The sequence below is a fragment of the Argiope bruennichi genome, chromosome 9 (genome assembly GCF_947563725.1).
Source record: "Argiope bruennichi chromosome 9, qqArgBrue1.1, whole genome shotgun sequence".
NCBI lineage: Eukaryota > Metazoa > Arthropoda > Arachnida > Araneae > Araneidae > Argiope > Argiope bruennichi.
The window spans coordinates 120,883,685-120,904,939 of NC_079159.1; the positions used below are offsets into that span (position 1 = coordinate 120,883,685).

The 21,255-nt window shown below is 27.3% G+C and overlaps 1 protein-coding gene across 5 annotated transcripts; it reads right to left on the reverse strand.

The window, feature by feature from the left end:
• Positions 1-3,452: 3,452 nt before the first annotated feature.
• On the reverse strand, positions 3,453-19,520 carry LOC129985223 (RNA-binding protein 39-like). 5 transcript variants are annotated; one of them, XM_056095163.1, is made up of 16 exons: positions 19,377-19,520; positions 17,209-17,285; positions 16,214-16,293; positions 13,768-13,817; positions 13,429-13,653; positions 13,234-13,344; positions 12,066-12,095; positions 11,925-11,960; positions 11,706-11,823; positions 11,023-11,115; positions 10,630-10,827; positions 9,907-9,972; positions 9,315-9,516; positions 8,924-9,059; positions 7,146-7,330; positions 3,453-3,879 (listed from the first exon to the last, which is right to left on the reverse strand). In XM_056095163.1, the coding sequence occupies exons 3-16, from the start codon at positions 16,265-16,267 to the stop codon at positions 3,794-3,796; spliced, it is 1,590 nt and encodes a 529-aa protein (XP_055951138.1). In that variant the 5' UTR covers positions 16,268-16,293; positions 17,209-17,285; positions 19,377-19,520; the 3' UTR covers positions 3,453-3,793. The 5 variants fall into 5 exon arrangements, with proteins under 5 accessions (XP_055951138.1, XP_055951139.1, XP_055951137.1 ...); XM_056095164.1 differs by having other exon boundaries at positions 16,057-16,293; XM_056095162.1 differs by lacking the exon at positions 17,209-17,285.
• Between the last annotated feature and the right edge of the window lie 1,735 nt (positions 19,521-21,255).

Sequence of the window (21,255 nt, forward strand, 5' to 3'; positions counted from 1 at the left end):
AAAGGTCTAAGCTAAAAGCAAAGAGTTGAAAATTTCTTTACTGAAATACAAATAAACCATGTGGCTGAAGCGAAAGTTCCATAATTAGCATGTCAATAAATAAGATACTAAAAGTTCAAGATCTTCATTTTACCTCAAAAGAATAAATTTTTCTTGGTGATACATTCAAATGTATAAATAAAAATGCATATTGTATAAATTGTGTTGTAATAATTTCGGATTTTATTGCAGATAAATGCTAAAATGTTATGTAATTTTTAATTAATAGAAATTCTAATTAAAATTTCGGAAATTTCACCCCGAGGTGTACATTCACCGTTTCCAAATTAAAATAAGGGCGACATGCGTTCGCTCCCAGTCAAATAGTTTGATCTGGAGATAGCCAATACGAACACTCATCTTCATTATAATCAAGAGAGAATTCGTTACTTTAACCCTTTAAAGGGCCATTTTTTTCTAGTCATATTATGATAAAATATTTTGAGGCTTGAAATTAGAATAAGAAAAGGGATTCATTTAGCTTATTAGATAAATTTAATTTGATTTATTAATTAAGTTGGTTAATTAATAATTAAGTTACAAACCAAGACACATCATTTTGTCTGAGATAAAGAACTGAAGCCTCTAAGTTTCTCTCTTTCTAAAAAAATTTGTCAGAACTGATGCCAACCTACATAATTTCATACAAAGATTGAAAAATTTGGTGGGAAGCATACTTCCCACGGTCCTAGAGAGGGTTAATAGAAATATTCATGTCTGAATATCCTTGTTCGAATTAGTTCTGTTTTTAAAAAATGAAAATGTGAGGCTAAAGGTTATCAAGAATTTCAAATTACTTGAAAGTGGGTGAAGTTTTTTTACTCCAGTGATCGAAAATATCTTATTTTTGTGTTACACTTTTATAGCATATTGGACTAATTTTTATTAAGGCTTTAAGGCATTTTTGAGTATTTTAATTGCTCCTAAATTGTTTATATTTTGATTATAGCCAAGAGGGATACTGCACAATTTCGCTTAGTTTTCTTTAACCTTTTTACAATAAAAGCATGCTTAGGATTTTCTTAATGAGTGAGCCTTCGCAAAAACTTATTAGTGATTTTTAAATTAAAACCTTTTTTTATTATTAATCATCTTTGGGTTTACTATCTAGCGCAATGAGTATGATAATACTCCATTTCCAGAAAATCGTGAATTGTTCTTCCCCTTTCTTTCTTTAGGATATGTTGATCATACAAAAATATTCCTTGACATTTCATCTGTGGTTTTTACCAGTATCGACGTAATTTGTGGTGAAACATTAGGGGACAATCAATCAGATATTCTTCTGATAACATCTTTTCGAGCGTTTTTCTTGACAAGCCGATTTAAATCGAATTTGTTCTCACACCATTCGGAATCTAAATAACCCCATTTTTTAAGATCTGTATTTAGATTTTCAATAACGAAACAAAAAAGTCCTGAAGTCCATATTTATTATGGAATTGCAAGAAGGCCAAAAATCTGTCGTGAGGAAAGCTAATCAGATTTGTCAATTGGTACATATTAAAAATATGGCTTTAAAGCTAGTGATAAAATATATAATGCTGCCAAACTTACAAAGTAAAATGCCATTTTATTTTTCACAAATATATTATATATATATATATATATATATATATATATATATATATATATATATATATATATATATAATGTACATAATATACATTGAAAATTTAAAGGTCTAAAAAAAATTAAGCCAAAATGTTAAAAAAAAAAAAGTTGGTTTATTTTACATATACCAACTAATATATATAAAATAAATCGCCTGCGTTTATTTGTTTGTAAAAAATATATATAGATTTTTTTTATTTAAGTTTTTGAATTTTTATATTCAATTTCTTAAGAGTATTTAGAACCCTTAGCTTAATTAACAATAATTAAGCTTTACTTCTATAAAGCTTTGTGAAACTAAACAAGCATTTTAGTTTCATTTGGCATATTAGGAAATAAAAACTAACAAACTTGATAAACAAATTAAAATCACATCCAGTGAAATAGAACTGTACACCGGAGAAGAAGATAGTGTAAATGCCAGTTGTACTCATTAAAGGCTAAAATGAGATAAATTTATGAAATAGATACGAGATTTATTACGCTTTAATGAAATAAACGTAAAAAAATTCTCACTTTTAACTCACTCATTAGTTCACTTTCATGCGAATTAAACTACTCAGCATTAAATGTATAAGTAAAAATATCAGTAGAAACCAGTTTAACATTAACAGATGGGCTCGATGCAGTGAAAGAAGATTAATATTTCGATAAGAAAATGAAACCTAAAACATTAATCTTTAAAATCTTATGGATCAGATTATTAATAATAATACCTACATGTGTACATTCCAGGTATATATTTTCATATGTTCAACTTTCTTCCCGCTATTTAAAACTGATTTTGGATACACATTTATTCTCAAAAGTAACGGCTCAGAACATATGCAAAATTTGAAGATGCTTAAAAGAACGTGAGCAGGAAGACATCAATCACAAAGTACACTAATAAAGATTCACTTCTCCTTATCTCGCAACTTTAGATTGGGGGAAGGGAAAAACTGGAATGCGTAAAATTATAGGCAACAACAATTTTAAGGGAGTTTTCGTTTCCATGATTTTATGTGTCCGCCATTTTGAAGGGAGAAAAGACTGTGTTTTTCAGGTCTTGCCATTTGGAGGGTTAAATTCTTCAACATGCAAAACACTAAAAAATGAAGCTCGAACACTTTACGAGTCACAACAAATACGGTACAGCACATTTTTTGCACGGCCCCTTCCAGATAACTATTCCAGTATTTCAATAAATGACAATGCATATGTTTAAAGAGTGGAACGGAAAATTGGCTCATTTAGTGTTATCTTAATATGAGTTGGAACTACACTTGGATCTATTTCAACCTAAATTTCTTCCCTTTTGTTGAATTTTTTTCTTGGTATAAGAAATATTAATATCAGTATTAATTTAACATCGATAAACAAGCCTTTATGTACATACTTTTTAAGGAACTTTCCTCCCACCCACAATATTAAGCACTTTCCATGATGCTACACATCCTGTTATATACGAGAAATATCAGGCTAATATTCATAGCCTGTTTCTACTTAGAAATATTTTGTTGCAATTTCAAAACAGTAATCAAATTATAAAAACAAAAATGATAAAAATTTCGTTCTGGAGCATCTGAAATTAAATTTCAAAACTGGGGCATTTTAAACATTAAGCAAGACTATTTAAATATATATATTGTAAACTTTTGAGTTGAATTTTTCATGGCCTCACTTGAGAAATTAGTTCAGTTTAACAAAAACAATCATGGTCCATTTTTGAATATTCCCAGTGTTTTATTACATTAAATTTCAAATCTTATTTTTTTTAACAAATGGAAAAGAATATTAAAATATAAAAAAGAAAACAATTTAGTAAAAAGAAATTTAATAATCAGTTCTAATACCATACAGTCATATAAATAGTGCTCAACAAAAATTCATGACTTATATAAGACTTTGAAATCGAGGTCTACAAAGTGAGGCACAGAAATGAAGGAGATGTTCCAGATAAATGCTGACAACAGTCATCCTTACCACAAAAAAGTTTATATACAAATGACATTTTGAATATCTATACAAATGACAGCTCCTTCCTCTTCAAGACAATGAGTTTGATTTTATGCATACTGTTCTTTTCAAATGTAACAGTATATTAAAAGGTAATATCAGGTGAAAAATCATACAAAAATAGTTTCTGCAGATATCAGGCTCATCCCAAAATAGGAGCAACTATGGAGTCTGGAAACAGACTGTGGTAATTTACAACAGGTACATAAGCAGCTGTGATCATTCGCCCTAAAAACAGAAAATATTAAAAAATATAGCACATTTTATGGAAACAGAATATTTATACATTTAGAGAAAGAGGTCAATACATAATGACTTTTCTAATAGCAGGTAATTTACAAAGATCAGAATAATCAAATAACAAAAATCATCTTCTACAGCATTTTATAACTTTTGGATAATACATACATATTTTTTGTTTTAAACAACAAAATTCAGTTATATCTTCATTTACTCGGAGGAAGTCTATTTAAATACAAGTTAACATGATAACGACAAATCGAAGGGAGTTAGATGAAATAAAATTCAAAACACAGATTTAGCATCTACATTGTAGTCATCTATTTAACAAGGGTTGAACGTCTGTTGGTCTGGACTTCAGAAGCATGTAAATGCGATAGCCTAAAAACACAGCAACATAAATATATCAAATATGGTATTTTATTTTGCGATTACAATTGTAAGCCTGTGTCAAATTTCAATTTCAAATGTTGGGAAAAAACAAGCCTAAGTCACATTTACTAGAGAATACACAACGAAGTTATGGGGCAGAATACTCTTGATCTTTCTATCTCCATTTCTATTAACAATAAAAAAGAAAGTCAGACAGTGTTTGTGTAACTCTACAGACCAGACCGTTTAACTTCGAGCTATCAAACTTGGCACATATATACTTACATATTTCCAAAGTTTTAGATTCTTATTTTCATTAAATTAAAAATTAAGTAAAATTTACATTTTACATGATAATTTTTGAAAATATTACAGCACAAAAAAATCTTTATGCCATCTTTAATTCAAAGAATTGTCTTTTAAATTTTTTTTTGTTGTTACATACATTTTTCTTTCATTTAATTTATTAATAAAAATATTTTAAATGCACTTAACAACAGTATATTTAATTGTTAAGCTGAGACACAAATAACTTTCATTGTTTTAACTAATATTTCATCTTGGCCTGCCATCCACCCCTTCCTTTGTTGATGATAGAATTTTGAAAGAATGGCTTATTTTAGCATCATGAGTAGAATACTATTTAAAATATGCATATTTAGAAAACTATTTAAAATATGCTTTTAATATACTTTTTGAAATTCATATTTACAATTGAGGTCTAACTTCATAAGTTTAAAATAGTGGAATTTTTATAAAGTGTGCCCATTTTTCTTACTCATTTAGTTAACTCTTAATGTAATATATAATTGGATGCATAAGAATATGTTGAGGTATATTACAATAAGGCTTGAGTATTAATGTTAATTAAATAATTAAATTAATATTAGATAATTAAATTATCCTATAATAAACATAAGCAATGCCGGACGATTTTATTTTCTGTTCTTCAAAGAAGGTTTTAACAATAGTAGAAGTTTAAACACCTCCATTTTTTTAAGTTTCAAGTGCCTTTTAATTGAGATGACAGAAAATTAGAGGGATGCATTGCACAATAAATGGAATGGTACAAGGTTTTTACGTTAATAGTAAGTGTTACATGTCTACCAAAATAGAAGTTTAAATATACTCTTTTGAGTAAGCATTCAAAAGCAAGTCGAATGAATTTTAGCAACCATAAATCTATAAAAATTAACTAAGTTGGTTATTGTTTTCATAAAAACCTTTTTTTATACGAGAAAAAAAATAACATTTTTAAATGTGTATTAGCTTCAGTGTAACAATATATTTTATAAAATTTTTCTTCCAATTCATGGTAATATAAGAGCAATCATAATTTATTTTGGACAAAGCAACATTCCTAAAAAGTTATTTAATTGAACTCAATAATTTATTTAAAATTTCAATTACATACAAATAAATAAAAAATAGATTAAAAGCCTTCAGAAATGTAGAACTGCTCGACTTATCCTAGATGCCATAGACAAAAGTTTGTGGTCAGTTTTTTTTTTTTTTTTTAATTTCTATACATAACCATTATACATACTGAAAAATATGAAAAAATAATTTTTAGAAACTATTTTTTGAAATTAAATATAATAACTCCTTTTTATTATTTTTCCTTATATTTAAGAAAAAATCATTCCAAATCCAAGATGAATTTAAAGTCCCAAGCATTTCATAACTCGGATGTGTGATATGGAATCCAGGCTAAGCAGATAAATATTGGTACTGGCAAAATCCAATAAATAAAACATAACAAATTTATAATCACTCATTTAACTAACAGTTAAAAAATTTCAAAAACCAGGAGACATTAAATGAGTATACGCATTTTACAATTTAATCTATTTAGGGGGTGCTTACACTGATTTCTTTTTTTTTTCTCCCTTTGCATAGAACTTTTAAGATTAATGTTGCATTTCATAATCTGAAAAGTTTTGATAAAATTAACAATTGATGCTTTGAATACTTTTGACATTGTATCAGTTCTTAAATCAACATTTTAATAGCATAATAAGGGTGATAATCATTTCAATGCTCAGACATTTTGAACTAGCTGATATATCCATTATTCAGGATGAAAATAATACTTTCCATGCACAAGTTTGCTAATGTTATATATATCAGTTTAAAAGGTTTTATATTTTTATAGTATATTAACAAAATGTTCAAAATCTACTTAACAAAAAAAAATCTCTCTATATTAAAAATTTATGTAAAGTAAAAGTACATGAAGGCCATAACTGTTTTTTTTTTTTTCTTTTTTCCATAAAATAGATAATTTTTTTTTACTATTCCCTATTTTTACAATACATATACAAACTTCTGAAACTACCAACCAAAGAATACATAATATGCAATTATTAAAAAAAGAAGAAACACAAGAAATATATTTTAGAATTAGGATCAACAGAATGCAAGCATTGCACATAAATAAACTAATTTTCTACTACAATATTGTATGTATATTACAAAAAAATCTTATTACCTAACATTGCTATTTTATTTTTATAATTACACCAAAATTTTTTTAATTGCTGAAAGTAAATTTTCTCCACATAGGTTAATATTTAACATTTTTGATTGCAAATAAATAAAAGGATTTAAAATATCAAAACTATTTGTATTCAACTGGAAATACAATACTATTTACAATTCTTTTATAAGTTTATAAATTATTATTACAAAATCTTTATACTTTACAATATTTCATACATCATATGAAGAAAATTTATCTACCAGCTTGGATTTTTATAACATATAAATTATGTATTTACTGTTACTTTTATTTGTATAGATGAATGATTTAATAATGGTTTGTATAGATTAATTACAAATAAGAACACGAGAAACTTCCGTTACCAAAAATTTGCACTCACCAGCAAACCATCTTCCATGCAGAGCAGTAACAGATGCAACAGCAGCAGCTATTGTTGGACACTTCACATACACATTACCAAGAGGTGACAGCTTGTCTACAAACACATGCATAGCGCCACCATGCTTTTTACATTCTTCAATTACATCATTGCGAATTTCTTCATCCCAATTAGGATTGGTTTCCCTAAAAAATTAATAAAAATAAAAGTTAAGCAAAATGTAAATATATCACAAATTTATACAGAGAGGAAGAAAACAGATGCATGAAAATTCTTTCTATACAAATAAATTTTCCTCAAAAAAGAACACAAACAAATTTTACTTTTTACAAATCCACTCTCCTTAGCTTTGCCCAAACTGAACGTGAGCATACAAATCATATCAGCCATTTCGCACTCTAAGAGTACCTTGAGTAAATTTTTTTTCTTCTGTTGATACCTTTTATTAAATTACTATATGATAGCAATGCACTATTAAATTAATATGGCAGGAATAATATTACATGATAAAAATAATTGAAATATTTCAGAATCATTTTTTCCCCCTTCTGAAAATGACAGGTTTGAAGAAACCTGAACAATGCTTATAATAGAACAATCCACTGACTGCAACTATTTGAAATTCATTAGAATCATCTTTTACACTGCTTGGGACTCGTGGACTAACACCCCATCCCACCCTAAAATTGATGAAAATTTCTTAAATTTTAAGCCATTTGGCAAGAATTCTTGGATAGATACCTGGTGCTTAAAATTTAATAAAACCTGATTCTGAGTTCACAAATGATATTCCACCATAAAAAAATGAGGTAATTTTTTAAAATTATTTCCATATTACAAGCATTTTGGAGAAATTTGATTTACGCTAATAAGAAATATTCTATTTGCCAATACTTGGAAAACTATCAACAAAATGAGGGCACATTAATAAAATGCTTGCCCTTGGAATGAGACATGCAATCAGGAATTGCACACAAATTCAAAATTTTGCAAATTATAGCCATTGTTTGAGTACATGGGGGAATCTTGAAGAATATATCTTGATCTTGAAATACTATAATCTTGAAGAATATATTTCTATATCTAAATGCCTGATGTTAAGACAAAAGGGCCAAAAGGCTGCATATCAAGATATTGATAAGTTACAACTAGCGTTTCTACTTGACAAAAATGTAAAAAGGTTTAGTTATATTAATGTCTTATTTTAAAGCAACATTTGGACTAATTCAGAAAACAGGTCTGGTAATATTGATTAGATAACAACATCCAAGCCAGCATATCCTCTCTCCAAACATATACATAATACTACTGAGAGGATAATGGGGGAAAATGAGAAAAAAAGATAAAATGATAGTTGGTTCCAAAATAACTAAGCTTCTAGATTTGAACCGAAAATTTTGCAACCAATACAAATACTGGTACATTTTAATTCACCTTAATAAACAAATAGAATAAATTTATATAAATAAGAATAAAAAATATGACAGTAAGGTGTCAGTTATGTAAGTAAAGAACCACATTCAAAATATATTTTGAAGGTTTTTTTTTTTTTTTTGAAAAATATGGCTAGAAAACATTATTTAAATGCAGAAAAAAAGCAAAATTTTTCTGCAATATCACATTTCTCTTCTTTTGTGCAATGCTAACTTCACACATTTAGTAACTGTCAATTAAAAAATCTACAAAACGAACAGCTGGTTTCCAATCCACATAACTATTCTAAAGTTAAATTAATCAAAAGATGTAGTAAAGAATTCTACAAAAAGCTAGCTACTCACGTTGCAGGATCAAACATATTAGACAACAAGAAACACTGAGTTGCAATAGGCGGTGTTATTGTTTGTTGAGGAGTTACCAGTCCTTGAGACATCTGCAAAGCAGATACTGCTGCAGCAGGAATATTCAAATCTGTACCTAAAAAAATGAATAAAATGTTTTTTTACAAAAATTTAGGACACACATTCAAAATTCACATAAATAATTGCACAACTTATTTGATATTAGCTAATTATCTGCTTTTCTAGCATTTCAAAGCCAAATACTTTCCACACAAAGTCTACTAAAGAATATATTAAGATATTAGATTGAATATTTTAATAAATTTAAGACATACAAAAATGTTTCTTCAAAATCTTTCAAAAATAATGCAAGAATATTTATATCAAGTACCTTCAGCCAACTTTGCCATTAATTGCAAGCGACCTGTAGCACCCAAGTCAATACCAGTCCTATCTAATTCATCACTATCCAGGAAAGAGCCCTGAGCTACATCTGTTCTCTCTGTTACATGACCAACTTTCATGGGTCTGCCAGCTAATTCAAATCCATTCAACTGCTCCAAAGCCTTTTTCGCATCTTCCGAGTCATAAAACTAAAACAATAAATTCAATTAAAACTATACTTAAAAACAATCATATGATAATACTCAAAATTAGTTACTACGTTAATCATATATTAATTTTTTTTAAATAATTACATAACATAGCCAATTTTCTAATTAATTATTTCAACACCATTCATACAGAATGTAAATTTAATCAATTGATAATTAAAATAGAGTGCCATCAAGTACATATAATTGTACAAAATTTTAAAAAAATAAATAATTCTAAATTTATAAATAAAACACAATTGTATAATTAATACAACTTAATTAACATATTAAACATGCTTGAAAAGCTTAAGATCTCCAGTAAATAATTAGTTCATAGAATACTAATGCCATTAGATTATAGGTTTAAATTATTGATAATATACTTACACTAATGAAGCCATAACCCTTGGATCTACCAGTTTCTGTGTCTTTTATTAGTTCAATTCGCTCTATCTGAAAGTGTATAAAAAGCACATTATAAAACAAAAACACTACTTGCATTAAAAAAAAAAAAAAAAAAAAAAAAAAAAAATTACAAAAAACAATAATAATAGCATAAGAAATAAAAAGACAAAATGAATGTAAAGAGAAACAAAAGCTTAAAGGATCTAGACATGACATTGCAAGTTATTTAAAAATAATCACTTCAGATGAATTATTAAATATTACAATCCAAAAAATTACTGAAAAACTACTTACTGTCATCTTAAAATACAAATATAGTGTAAAGATTTAATTTACTTCCAAAAGTAATCAGTTTTCACCTTTTAAATACATATTTTTAATAGTAATTTTTAGCAAGAATAATACATTGTACCAACAATCAGCAAGGAATTTTATTTTCTCTCAAATCAAAAGTTTAATTGAATGAAAATAAAAGCAAGATATGATCACACTCTTACAAAAAAAATTTTAAGACTTTTATAAAACGTAATTAGGGTACAATAATTTTTTGCATTACACTGATTTCAAATGTGTAAAAACTGATTTTAAAAAATCCAGACTGAAAAAAGGAATATTAAACAAATCTTTTATTCAGAAATTATGATACAAAAAAATTCTTTATATACAGCAAGACCCAAGGGCCAGATAAGAGGAATTGTTACTTACTCTTCCAAAAGGTTCAAAGATTCCTCGCAACATATCTTCTGTGATGTTAAAATGGAGAGATCCAACATATAACCGCATTGGCCCAGGAGTTCCTTTTACCATTGAACTTGTACTTGCTGCAACCCTGTTCTTCTCAGCTTGGGACAGCTGAACATGGATTTTGCAGCCCATAAGTTCTGTATCATTCAGAGCAAGAGCCTACAAAAATTTTTGATTTAAAGATATGCACAAAAGATTTCATTTTCTATTTATTTTATCATAATTAAAAGATTTATCAATTACAATACTGACCAGAAAAAACAAAAGTCAAAATATAAACTTCATGCACATTAAATAAAACACATACATATGCACACTTTAATTTTTAAACCTTTTATAGTTTGCAATATTTACCAAGGGAATTGAATCAACACTTTGGAATTCTACATATGCAATGCCTTTAGACCGCCTTGTCTTGTTATCCATGATAATTTTCACATCACGAACCTAAAGGAGTTTTAAAAAAAGACCTTATAAGCATTACATACATCAATATTAATTATTGCCTTACATGAACTAATATATGAAAAATGAATTATAATAATTGAATTGGGCAGAACCTATTTATTCCATTTTAAAATTGAAGTACTAAAGTTCCCAGCAAATTACTATAAACCATGACATTATGCAATCATTCATCACATGAGAAGTGTTTTAAAAATAATCTCAAGACCTCAAGATAAGTATTCATGAGCCAAAGGACAATTTTTAAGAAAAAAAATTTATACCACTTCTTTAAAGGGTACTTTACAAATCATTTTGAATTCTCATCCTTATTACCCTATTTAGAATAAAGCAAAAAGGAAATTACCATAACAAAAAAATATACAATACACTGCTACCACTGTAGCAGATATTAAACACCTTGGAACTAACAATACAAATGTTTGAGCTTTCTACAGGTTAGGACATAGTTATTCATCGATGGCATCGTCCTACAGATAGACAAAGAAATCAAGCTGAAATATTCAGTAATTATTTAAAATGTGCTAATTGCATGTAATATTAGTATACTAATACAATAAAAAAAAACTTACTGGGCCAACAGATGAGAAGAACTCTTCCAGATCCCGAGCACGGACCTTCTGGGAAAGTCGCATACAAAATATTGTACGAAGATCCCTGTCTTCTGGACTTATATCATCATCAGGCAATCTATAACAAAATAATAATGAATAGATTAATTTTAAACTGAAACTATGTTCAACTCATTTATAAAATATTTTTAAACAAAAAAATTGACTGAAAAAACTCACTTGTTTCGCAAACTGTCAAAAAACTGGGTATGCGCGCTAAAGAGAAGAGAAAAATATTTTATTTCTTTGATATCTGTTATATTTATACAAAAGTAAACAATCTAAATGGTAATTTATACACATATTTATATAAAATATTACCCTAGTGGACTTCTTGGAGGAGTACGTTTCCTGCAAGAGAAACATCAAACCATAAAAAAAAGAAATTAAATATGAAAAGAAAACTCTTAATATGCAAATACATATTTTCATAAATAAAATACAAAAAAAAACAAAAACAACATTAATATTCAATTCTTTTCCAAGAATTAAAATTATTATTTATTTATTTATTACTATTATTATTTCATTTTCAGGGATTTATCCTTATAATTGAGAAGTCTTCATAGTACCTCCAAGTATTATAGTATTATAACTGAAAAGCACTTTAACCTTTTCAGGGATAAATACTTTAAATTAAAAAATGATTTAGTTTATTTTGGTTTTATTAAATTGATTTTAGCATGACAGAAACTTTGCTTGAATTTTAAATCCCATAGATCACTCCTTTTTCCCCATTAGGGAGAATAAAAAAAAAGTGCTAAAATTCACAATTCATTGCCATCCTCACTTCTTCAAGAATAGTATCCACATTCCTCTGCACAGAAAAGGCAACACTTAAAAAGTTTGAGCACCATTACTATTTAAGAAGTCAATGTAAAAAAAATAATAATAAAGATCATAGCACATTTTTATAAGTTTTGATATAATTTCAAAGCATAGCTCACTCTTATTGCTACATTATGATCTATAATAGAAATACTTAAAGGTCCTTTAATAGAATACTACAAGGTTTTTACAAAGATAATTCTAATCCAAATAATATTATGGTAAGATCTGTCATTTTTAAACCATAATAATACACTTGATTATTCCATATGATAGAAAATTATTTAATGGCATAAAGTTTTTTAAAGATGTTAAGGAACACAACTTTTATGTATAATAAAATTTAAATATTTTTTTTCATCTGCCTTAAAAATGAACGGTGTAAATTAAGAAATAATTCATACTTTCAAGTATTTATCTTCTAAGATGTCATAAACAAATAATAAATGGCCTAGATAAGATTGACACTAAAATCAGATAAAAAATAAAAAAAAGAAAAGGAAAAAAACTGCCAAACATAAATGATAAAAATAGGACACAAGTAAACAAAATGTGTTTAAGTTTATCAGATTGTTGGTACAAAAACAAATTTTTAAATTCTGAATGTAAAATTAAAAAAAAAAATAGAGCGGGGAAATGGGAAGAAAAATTCACAAATTACCTAGGACTTCGAGATCTAGTCCTATGCCTTATTCGATCTCTTCGTGGAGACCTAGATCTAGATCTTCGGTCACGACTGCGGATACGAATTCTCCTTTCTCTACTACGACTCCTATAAATATGATAATGCAAAGTTAATAAAATAAATGTTCATACTAAATGAAGAAAGAAAATCAGAGACAGTAATAATCATTACCTGGTACGTCGACGTTCTTTGCGGTCACGACTATAACTTCGACGCCTTCTATCACGACTCCTACTGCCTCTTCCACGACTACGGCTTCTTCTACGATCCCTACTTCGACTTCGCTTATCCCTGCTACGGCTTCTACGCTCACGACTGCGACTACGCTTTCCGTCTCTACCTCTGCTCCTACTGCGGCTCCTTTTTTTCTTCTTAGAACTACTACTGCTACCAGTTCTAAGGAAGAAAGAGGTTAAATACATCAAAGTTCTAAAAAAAAAGGTAAGATTAAAGATTAATGCATCAAATGGCTTTCAAAACCAAAGTTAAAAGCACTATTAAATATCTTACCTTCGATTTTCTTTATCATTATGAGCCCCATTGTATTTTTCAATATCTTCCTATTATAATGAAAATACATTAAAACATTTATATTTTTTAAATAAATCAAGTATCAGATTATCAATAAATATATCAAATTTATTTCCATAAATAGATTAAAAAATATTTACAATGAAAATTACAGTTAAGATTGCTGCATGGAAATGTGCAACCATAATTTAAAATATTAAAAAAAATTAATAATCAAACATATAATTTCTACCTGTTTTGAATTTGCTGTCAAATATTTTAAATTAAAATACAACTTAGAGAATATTCACATAAAAAAATCTTGACCTACTGCAAGATTTGCTTAATTTAATAAAGCACTATTCCATAGAATTAAATGTGCTTTACTGAAACAAAAAAAAATTTAATAAATATTAATTTTTAGAATTTTTATCAACAAAGGGGGTTAAACAATGTTTGATAAAACTTCATATTTCATTCTTCGAGGGAGGGAGGAAAAGGGAAACTGAAACTCAAAAGAATGCCCAATTTTAATTAAAATAAAACTGAGTATAATTTAATGCAAATCCAATGCATTGATCAAAAATATACAAATCAAAACTTCAATTAAATCTTAAAATGATATACAAGCTCAAAGGAGAAAGACTAACAAGGAAAAAAAAAAGTATACACATGAAACTAAAAAAAAAGCCATAGTTATTTTTCTTTTCAGCATCAATTATCCAGATGTTGTCACCTAAAAATAGACATATTTTGAACTCCCAAAAGAATAGATATTATTTAATTTTTTGTTGTTGTGTAAAACAAACCTTTTGTTTTTACAAGCTCTTTAAATCAGGTTGTATGAAGATTTCGAACAAGAATCCAGATATTATCTATAAAAAAGAAACCAATAAATTTGCTTTTTGACCACCAACCTTTAAGTTTCCTCAGTGAAATCACTTACAGAATATACAGAATAATTATATATATAATAAGCAAGAAAGGGAAACATTAATTGAATATAAGTTTAAAATGTAACAAATAATTTTAAGAACAAAAAGTGCAAAACTTACAAATAATAGACAGTAAAATGGAAAACTAGACATGACCATTAAAATTCTGAATTTTAAATGTTTTATGACTTACTTAAAAGAATAATAAAGATACATATGTAAAACTTAAATATTTTTATCTTGTAAACTTATGTTTGTTTTTAATCAATACTTAGATTCCCCAATATTTTCTGAAAACAGGATTCACTCAGTTTCAGATATAAAATGTACAAAAATATTCCATTCCAAGTTAATACAAGATAAGAGTTTCCAATTCATTCCATTCAATGTGAAATTTTATTTTGCAACATATTGATCAAATCAGTTATTTAGGAAAATTTGAATCTATTCTCTAAAAAAATCAAAAATTTTAAATTACGAATGTTCTGATACGAGGGAATCCTGTTAACTCATTTCATCAAGCAAACATTTTTATAGAAATTAAAATATAGTATAAAAGTAAAAGATTAAACTAATTATGAAGCTCTTTTTTAAATAAAAATGCAAAAACATTTTCTATATACAATCTTTTAAATGTCAGAATAAAGATGTTAATAATTGACTGTTAAATTTAATTTGAAGTTCAGACATCCAAATTGATTTTTCAATAGAAATAAACTATAAAAAAAAGATCTCTGAATTTTCATTATCTTTAATTCATAAAAAAGAAAATGCAATATTTGATTACTGAAAGATTAATAAATTATTTTAATGGCTATAAAATAAAATAGCATACCAAGTCCATGCAGAAGTATTTATAAGTTACATTTTAGAAAATGAAAGGGGGGAGTTAAGTCCGTGCTTTAAATTGTTGAGTACTCTTAATTTTATAAAAGGAAATTAACTCTACCATAACAATGAATCTGAAGAAAAGGACAAGCTTTAAAATGGAAAATAATTATTACAGAAAAAACATATTTTACTCCTTCGGCCAGATATTAAAACAAAACATTTTCACACTAGATCTAGATGGGGAAGCTAAATGAAATTTGTATTAATTACTTTAACTTTTAAAATTTCTTATTACTTCCATAAATTCATTTTCTTTAAATAATCTTAAAGGATTATACAATCTCTTTATATTCACAAAACCTAATTTAATTAAATGGAAACAACATTAAGCTATATTGCTAGTTTATTACATTTAATCACTAACATCTGCCAAGTTTCTTTATTCGCCTAATGTATCGACAAGCCAGTTGTATCAGATACAACCAAAAGCTTAGTTGCAATACCCAACGGCAATGCATACTACCTTGGCTAAGTAATCCATAGGAACAGGGAGCAATCAGTTCATTCTACAAGACAGAGCAAGAAGATTATTTTTAAGATGTTGAAAATGCCTTGAAAGCTTTACTACTTAATTAAAAAGTAACAAAAATCCAGGAAAGAAAAGATAATGTATTTCTCACCTCTTTTTTATAAGGTGCTTCAAGCATGGCCTCTACATCAAAATCTTCTGCCATTTTTCTGCTCTTCGAATCAATTTCAACTAAAAAGAAAATTTTTATAAATGTATAAACAATCAAATAATCTTTTTTGTTTATAATTAACAGGTCATAATTACTAAATTTATCAACCACCACATAAAAAAGATTTCATTAAATATAAACAAAATATTTAATAGAAATTTATTTTAGTATACTCCTAACATACCACCAAAAAGCTAAACAACTACAAAGATAAGCAATAGAATAAAGCAGCCACTATTCCAATTAATTTCCAAAACCCGAACCTATCATTTTCTGGTTCTAGATTTTTAAAGTTTCAGATAAATAAGTTTAGCGTGTCCTTTATCACACTAAGCCAAGTTGTCAGTCAAGATGGAAGACCAAATAAAGAATCCTGTAAAATAGTTACAGTAAGTTAATTTTATTAAAATTATGAGCTGTATTGATTATTGTTTTATGTAAGATTTCTTTTTGAACTTTTATGGGTCACTAAAGCTACACACCTTTTTCCTTTTTAAAAGAAATTTTATACTTTTCCCTTTTGTCGGTTCAAATCTTGCCAAGCAGAATTTAATGGGTAATAACACAGATTATACCCATAAAAATATACTACCAGTGGAGATATTCTGTTTGGCATCAGTTGTATAATTATCGTCTAGCCCAGTAAAACTGAAAAGTACAAGGAATATTACAAACTGGCTGCTTGGGTCTGTGATTTTGAAAATAAAATTAGAGCATGCGATTGATGCCTTCAGCATCTGAAGAAGGCATCGGGCAAAATTTTTGAACTTAAATAATCATTCTATGCTTCACAGGCAGTGTAAACTGTAACCCAGTAACTTTGCTAGCACTCTGATTCTGAGAATAAAAAAAACAATATACAGAATAAAAAAGAAAAAAAACAAACACGATCTTAGGCTTTTTAGGAAGAAATTTTAAGAAATTAATGTACTTACTTCATTTAATTAATTGTTGAACTCGAGATGGAACACTTTAGTTATTTCCTTAAGGAAAAGGCGAATTATCAAGGGAACTATTAATTCAAGAAAAGAAGTTTTTTGAATTCACAGAATTCCATTGTAAAACAGAAAAAAATCAGTTATAGTATTACCAGATTCTAACAAAGACTTCATATCAATAAATTTATAAGAATTGTCAAAAATTATCTGCATCCCTTGAAAATCCCCCCCCCTTTATGCAAAATTAAATATAGAATTAAATTACATTCTTTAAATCAATAATTGTTACTTTGTTTTGATAAAATTCCTAAAAAGATGCTTTTAAACAGAATAACTTATTTCAGAAAGAATTGCATAAAAATAAATATTGGTTCCTAATTCATATAAAAAATTTCATTAGAACGTTTTATTAACAATTAGAATCGTTAAATTACAATACAAAATTAACAGTTGAAGTGTAGTTTAGTGTGCCCCTGATATTGTTGCCAATGTGATAACTCAATGAAACAATCTTATAGCAACCCTAATGCTGTTTTGTTTACCATTTTTTATAGTGATTGAATTATGCATGAACTACAACTATTTTATGAAAAATGTTAAGAATAATAAAAATATCAGTTAAAAATTTTAATTTAATTTTATATTACAATTAAAAGTTTTTGTATTGCTAATAAGATACTGAAATGTTATTTTAAATGTCAATACAAACAGAAAATATTTATTCTTTTGCAATACTTAACTGTCCGTATGCATTTTAGAAATCGTCTGAATTAGTTATCTAAGAAATTGTCTGCAATGGAATTCCTTGCACATTTCAAAATCTTTTTTCCGATCTGACGGTTTTCTTGATAATTCATTATGCTGCTAATTGCTCAAGAACGGATATGTGATGAATGGGATGGCAAGAAATATTTTGAACCTGCAGAATGGAAGGGTGTGTAGAATATTATATATATTTTACGAGTTGATGAAGTTGGGAAAAGGATGCTTGTTTAAAATTTTGTATGTAGATTTCTTCTTTCTTCATTCTTTTCTTTTAATTATGTACATTTCCTCTTATCCTTAAAGTCCTTATGTTCAATGAGCTAGTGAAGCTACGAAGATCCTACTCTCGCTGCTAGCAAAGCTGTAGGATGTTTTTTTTTCTCTCTTTTTTAAGTTAAAAAAATCTATAACTATGCCTTCCAATGCATTAATAAATACAAGTATAAATATTTTATGGTAAAGTCATACATGTATTTTATGACTTAGATCAATACTTTCTAAAAGGTCATTTTCTACCAATAAAATTTGTAAAAATTTACAAAAACTGTTCTGGCAGATTTTTTTCACTTTTTAATGATGAAACTAATGGAGCTTGCTATATAGTTACATTAATTAGTCATACATTTATATTTAATAACTTTTAAAATTAAGTAAATGAATTCTCAAAATTAAAATCAAATTAATTTTTATGACTTATATCACCTCTTGAATCGGAAGCGCCATCGGACTACAGCCAATTTAAACCCTTGGTACAATCTTTTGAAATTAACAATATTAAAATTTGTTTAACTGTACCGAATCCTCAACAGGGACTCTGAACAATATATAAAATGTTTGACTGTGGCATCAAAAATCAGATTGTAAGCAGAATTTTCAGCAATCATTTATATAATCCATGTCACAAACGCATAAAAAGCAATCTATGCAATATTAGTTACTGCTTAGAGTTGCTTGAAATTGTAATGCAATCACTTACGTTAATTTATTTCACTAGTGTTTATGTTACATCTAAACACTACGTTTAAAATCATCCAAACATTAAATAGATTAAATAAGGAGGGGAAAAAAGAATCCATGTCAATATCAAATACTTTCCAGAAAGTTTATGAGCGTAAAACTGTAATTATTAAGGCAATATCATATGCTACTTTATGAGAATGTAAAGTACCAGTCATTATGTATTTTTATACATAATTTATAACACATATATAAAATGATCAGTAAAAAACTGTTCAATTTATTAAAGATAGAATTCAGCAACGAAAATCAACACCCTTAAAGAAATGCTCATATCAATAAATAGGTAAATTTATCCTTGCATCGATTCCATTAATGAACTTCAAAACAATATGTGGTAGATAACATTTAAAACTTCTGGTGGAAAATAAATCTGAACTCACCCTAGAAAGAAATTCTTTGGTTAAATAACCAAATCTTGTATTAAAACAATAAACTTTTTTTTTTATTTTATCTTCAGAATTATAACAATAAAATGAAACAGAGCTACGGGGACTTCCACCATTTACCAAAGGTTCCGAACAGGAAATGCTGCCAAATCTAAAATGAAACAATTGAGACTTTATTTAACTATCGCAAATCTAACTTTCGCATTTCAATATTTGTTGTCCCAAAAAATATTTTTTGTTTTGTATATCATATAAAAAATCAATTTTTTATAAAAGAAAAAGATACATCAAAAAGATGTAATTTTATTTTATTGGATGCTTATGCGAAGTCTAATATTGTGAAATGATTTTGAAGAAATTTTGAAATTTGGCAACGTTATGATCAAAACACTCATCTTCGATTGCCGTTATAGGCAGACATCTATTGACTCAAAAAATAGAGATAGAAGAGGAAATTGTTGAGAAGTTTTTCCCGCTGTATGGTTGCTTGCATATATTACATTTTCGCCAATTTTTTTTTTTTTTTTTTTTTTTTTTCCTTCTTATTATTATTCAAATGAATAAATGGATTTTTTTAACTGCAAAGGCAGACATCCGCTAATGCGAGAGAGTCAGGATTAATAAATATTAAAACATTTCAGTGAACGAAGAAAAATTTGAAGAAAGCACTTTGGAAAAACATTTTTTGTTTTTTTAATCAAAATTTAATGAGGCAAAATTTCTTAGTCATTGAAAAGGAGCTTGCTCCAAAGGTATGTTCTCTGAGTTGAATACTTCAAAAAGTGCAAAAGAATATGATTAAAGACATTCTCTTGGTAACAAGACCGCCTTTTTTGGAGAGAAGGAAGCGGAAAAAGCGAAAAAAAAAAGGAACTAGAATTGTGATGTCGAAAGCTCTACATTTTTTAATTGCTTAGATGCAGACGAAATGTTTTTTCGTTTTGAAGACAAGGAATTTTTTTATTTATAAAACGTAAATTTTTACCCTATAAATAAATATTTTTAACAGTGGCGTTACTTGTTATTGATGACTCCCGACAAAATTTTAGGGTGAGGTTCTCAAAAATGCTTACTAATCATCTTTTACTAATTATAAAAATTCTTCGTTCTTGAGGATTCTGAATTTTTATTTATAACACCGTTAATTGACTTTAAAATATATTGTTATTTAAAAGAGCTAAGAGATACTTTAGCATTTATCTATATTTTTATTTAACACAATTAAGAGATGACTTGACTACAAGGATCTGTAGGTTTATTTTGTTTTATTCCATTTAATATTCATTCTCTGATTAATTTACTTATTTTTCCAACTTGGAGAATATGATAATAGCAGTACCTACTTTCCTATGTATATTTGGCATAGTTGAGCGGCACCATCTGGGAATTTGGCCATATTACCTACCTTAAATTATGTGCTATGTTTCACGTATCATCAGACATATACTTTTATAAATATTTTAACATGATAATGTATTTAGCTAGTCAAACTATAAAGTGTGTGATGTAAAAATAATTCAAAACACTGTTCAAGGCAGATCATTGGAATTTATTTTCAAATTGGCACGTACTTAATTCTTAAGTAATCAGAGCTAAGAATGTGTTTTTCAAAATTTAGATCTTTACTGAAATAGAATTAATCAAAATTTTATAATTTTACTCAATAATTTCTAAAGCATATTATTCCACAAAACTATTCTAAACCACTTTAAAATACAAATGATGATATAGGTTTAAAAGTATTGAACATAAGTAAAAAAATTAAGGAATATAAGTTAAAAAGTATTAAAAGTACGCTTTTGTCGCAAGGGCGGTCATACCATTTTTTTCCCCTTCTCTCTATTTCAAAGAATATTGGTACAGGTGGTTTCTC

Coding starts and splice junctions, on each gene's coding strand:
- LOC129985223 (XM_056095162.1), bottom strand. CDS start 16,267: ATGGCAGAAGATTTTGATGTAGAGGCCATGCTTGAAGCACCTTATAAA. Junction 12,096..13,233: donor ACTAGATCTCGAAGTCCTAG/GTAATTTGTGAA, acceptor TTTCTCTTGCAG/GAAACGTACTCCTCCAAGAA. Junction 10,828..11,022: donor GTGTTGATTCAATTCCCTTG/GTAAATATTGCA, acceptor AAATTTTTGTAG/GCTCTTGCTCTGAATGATAC.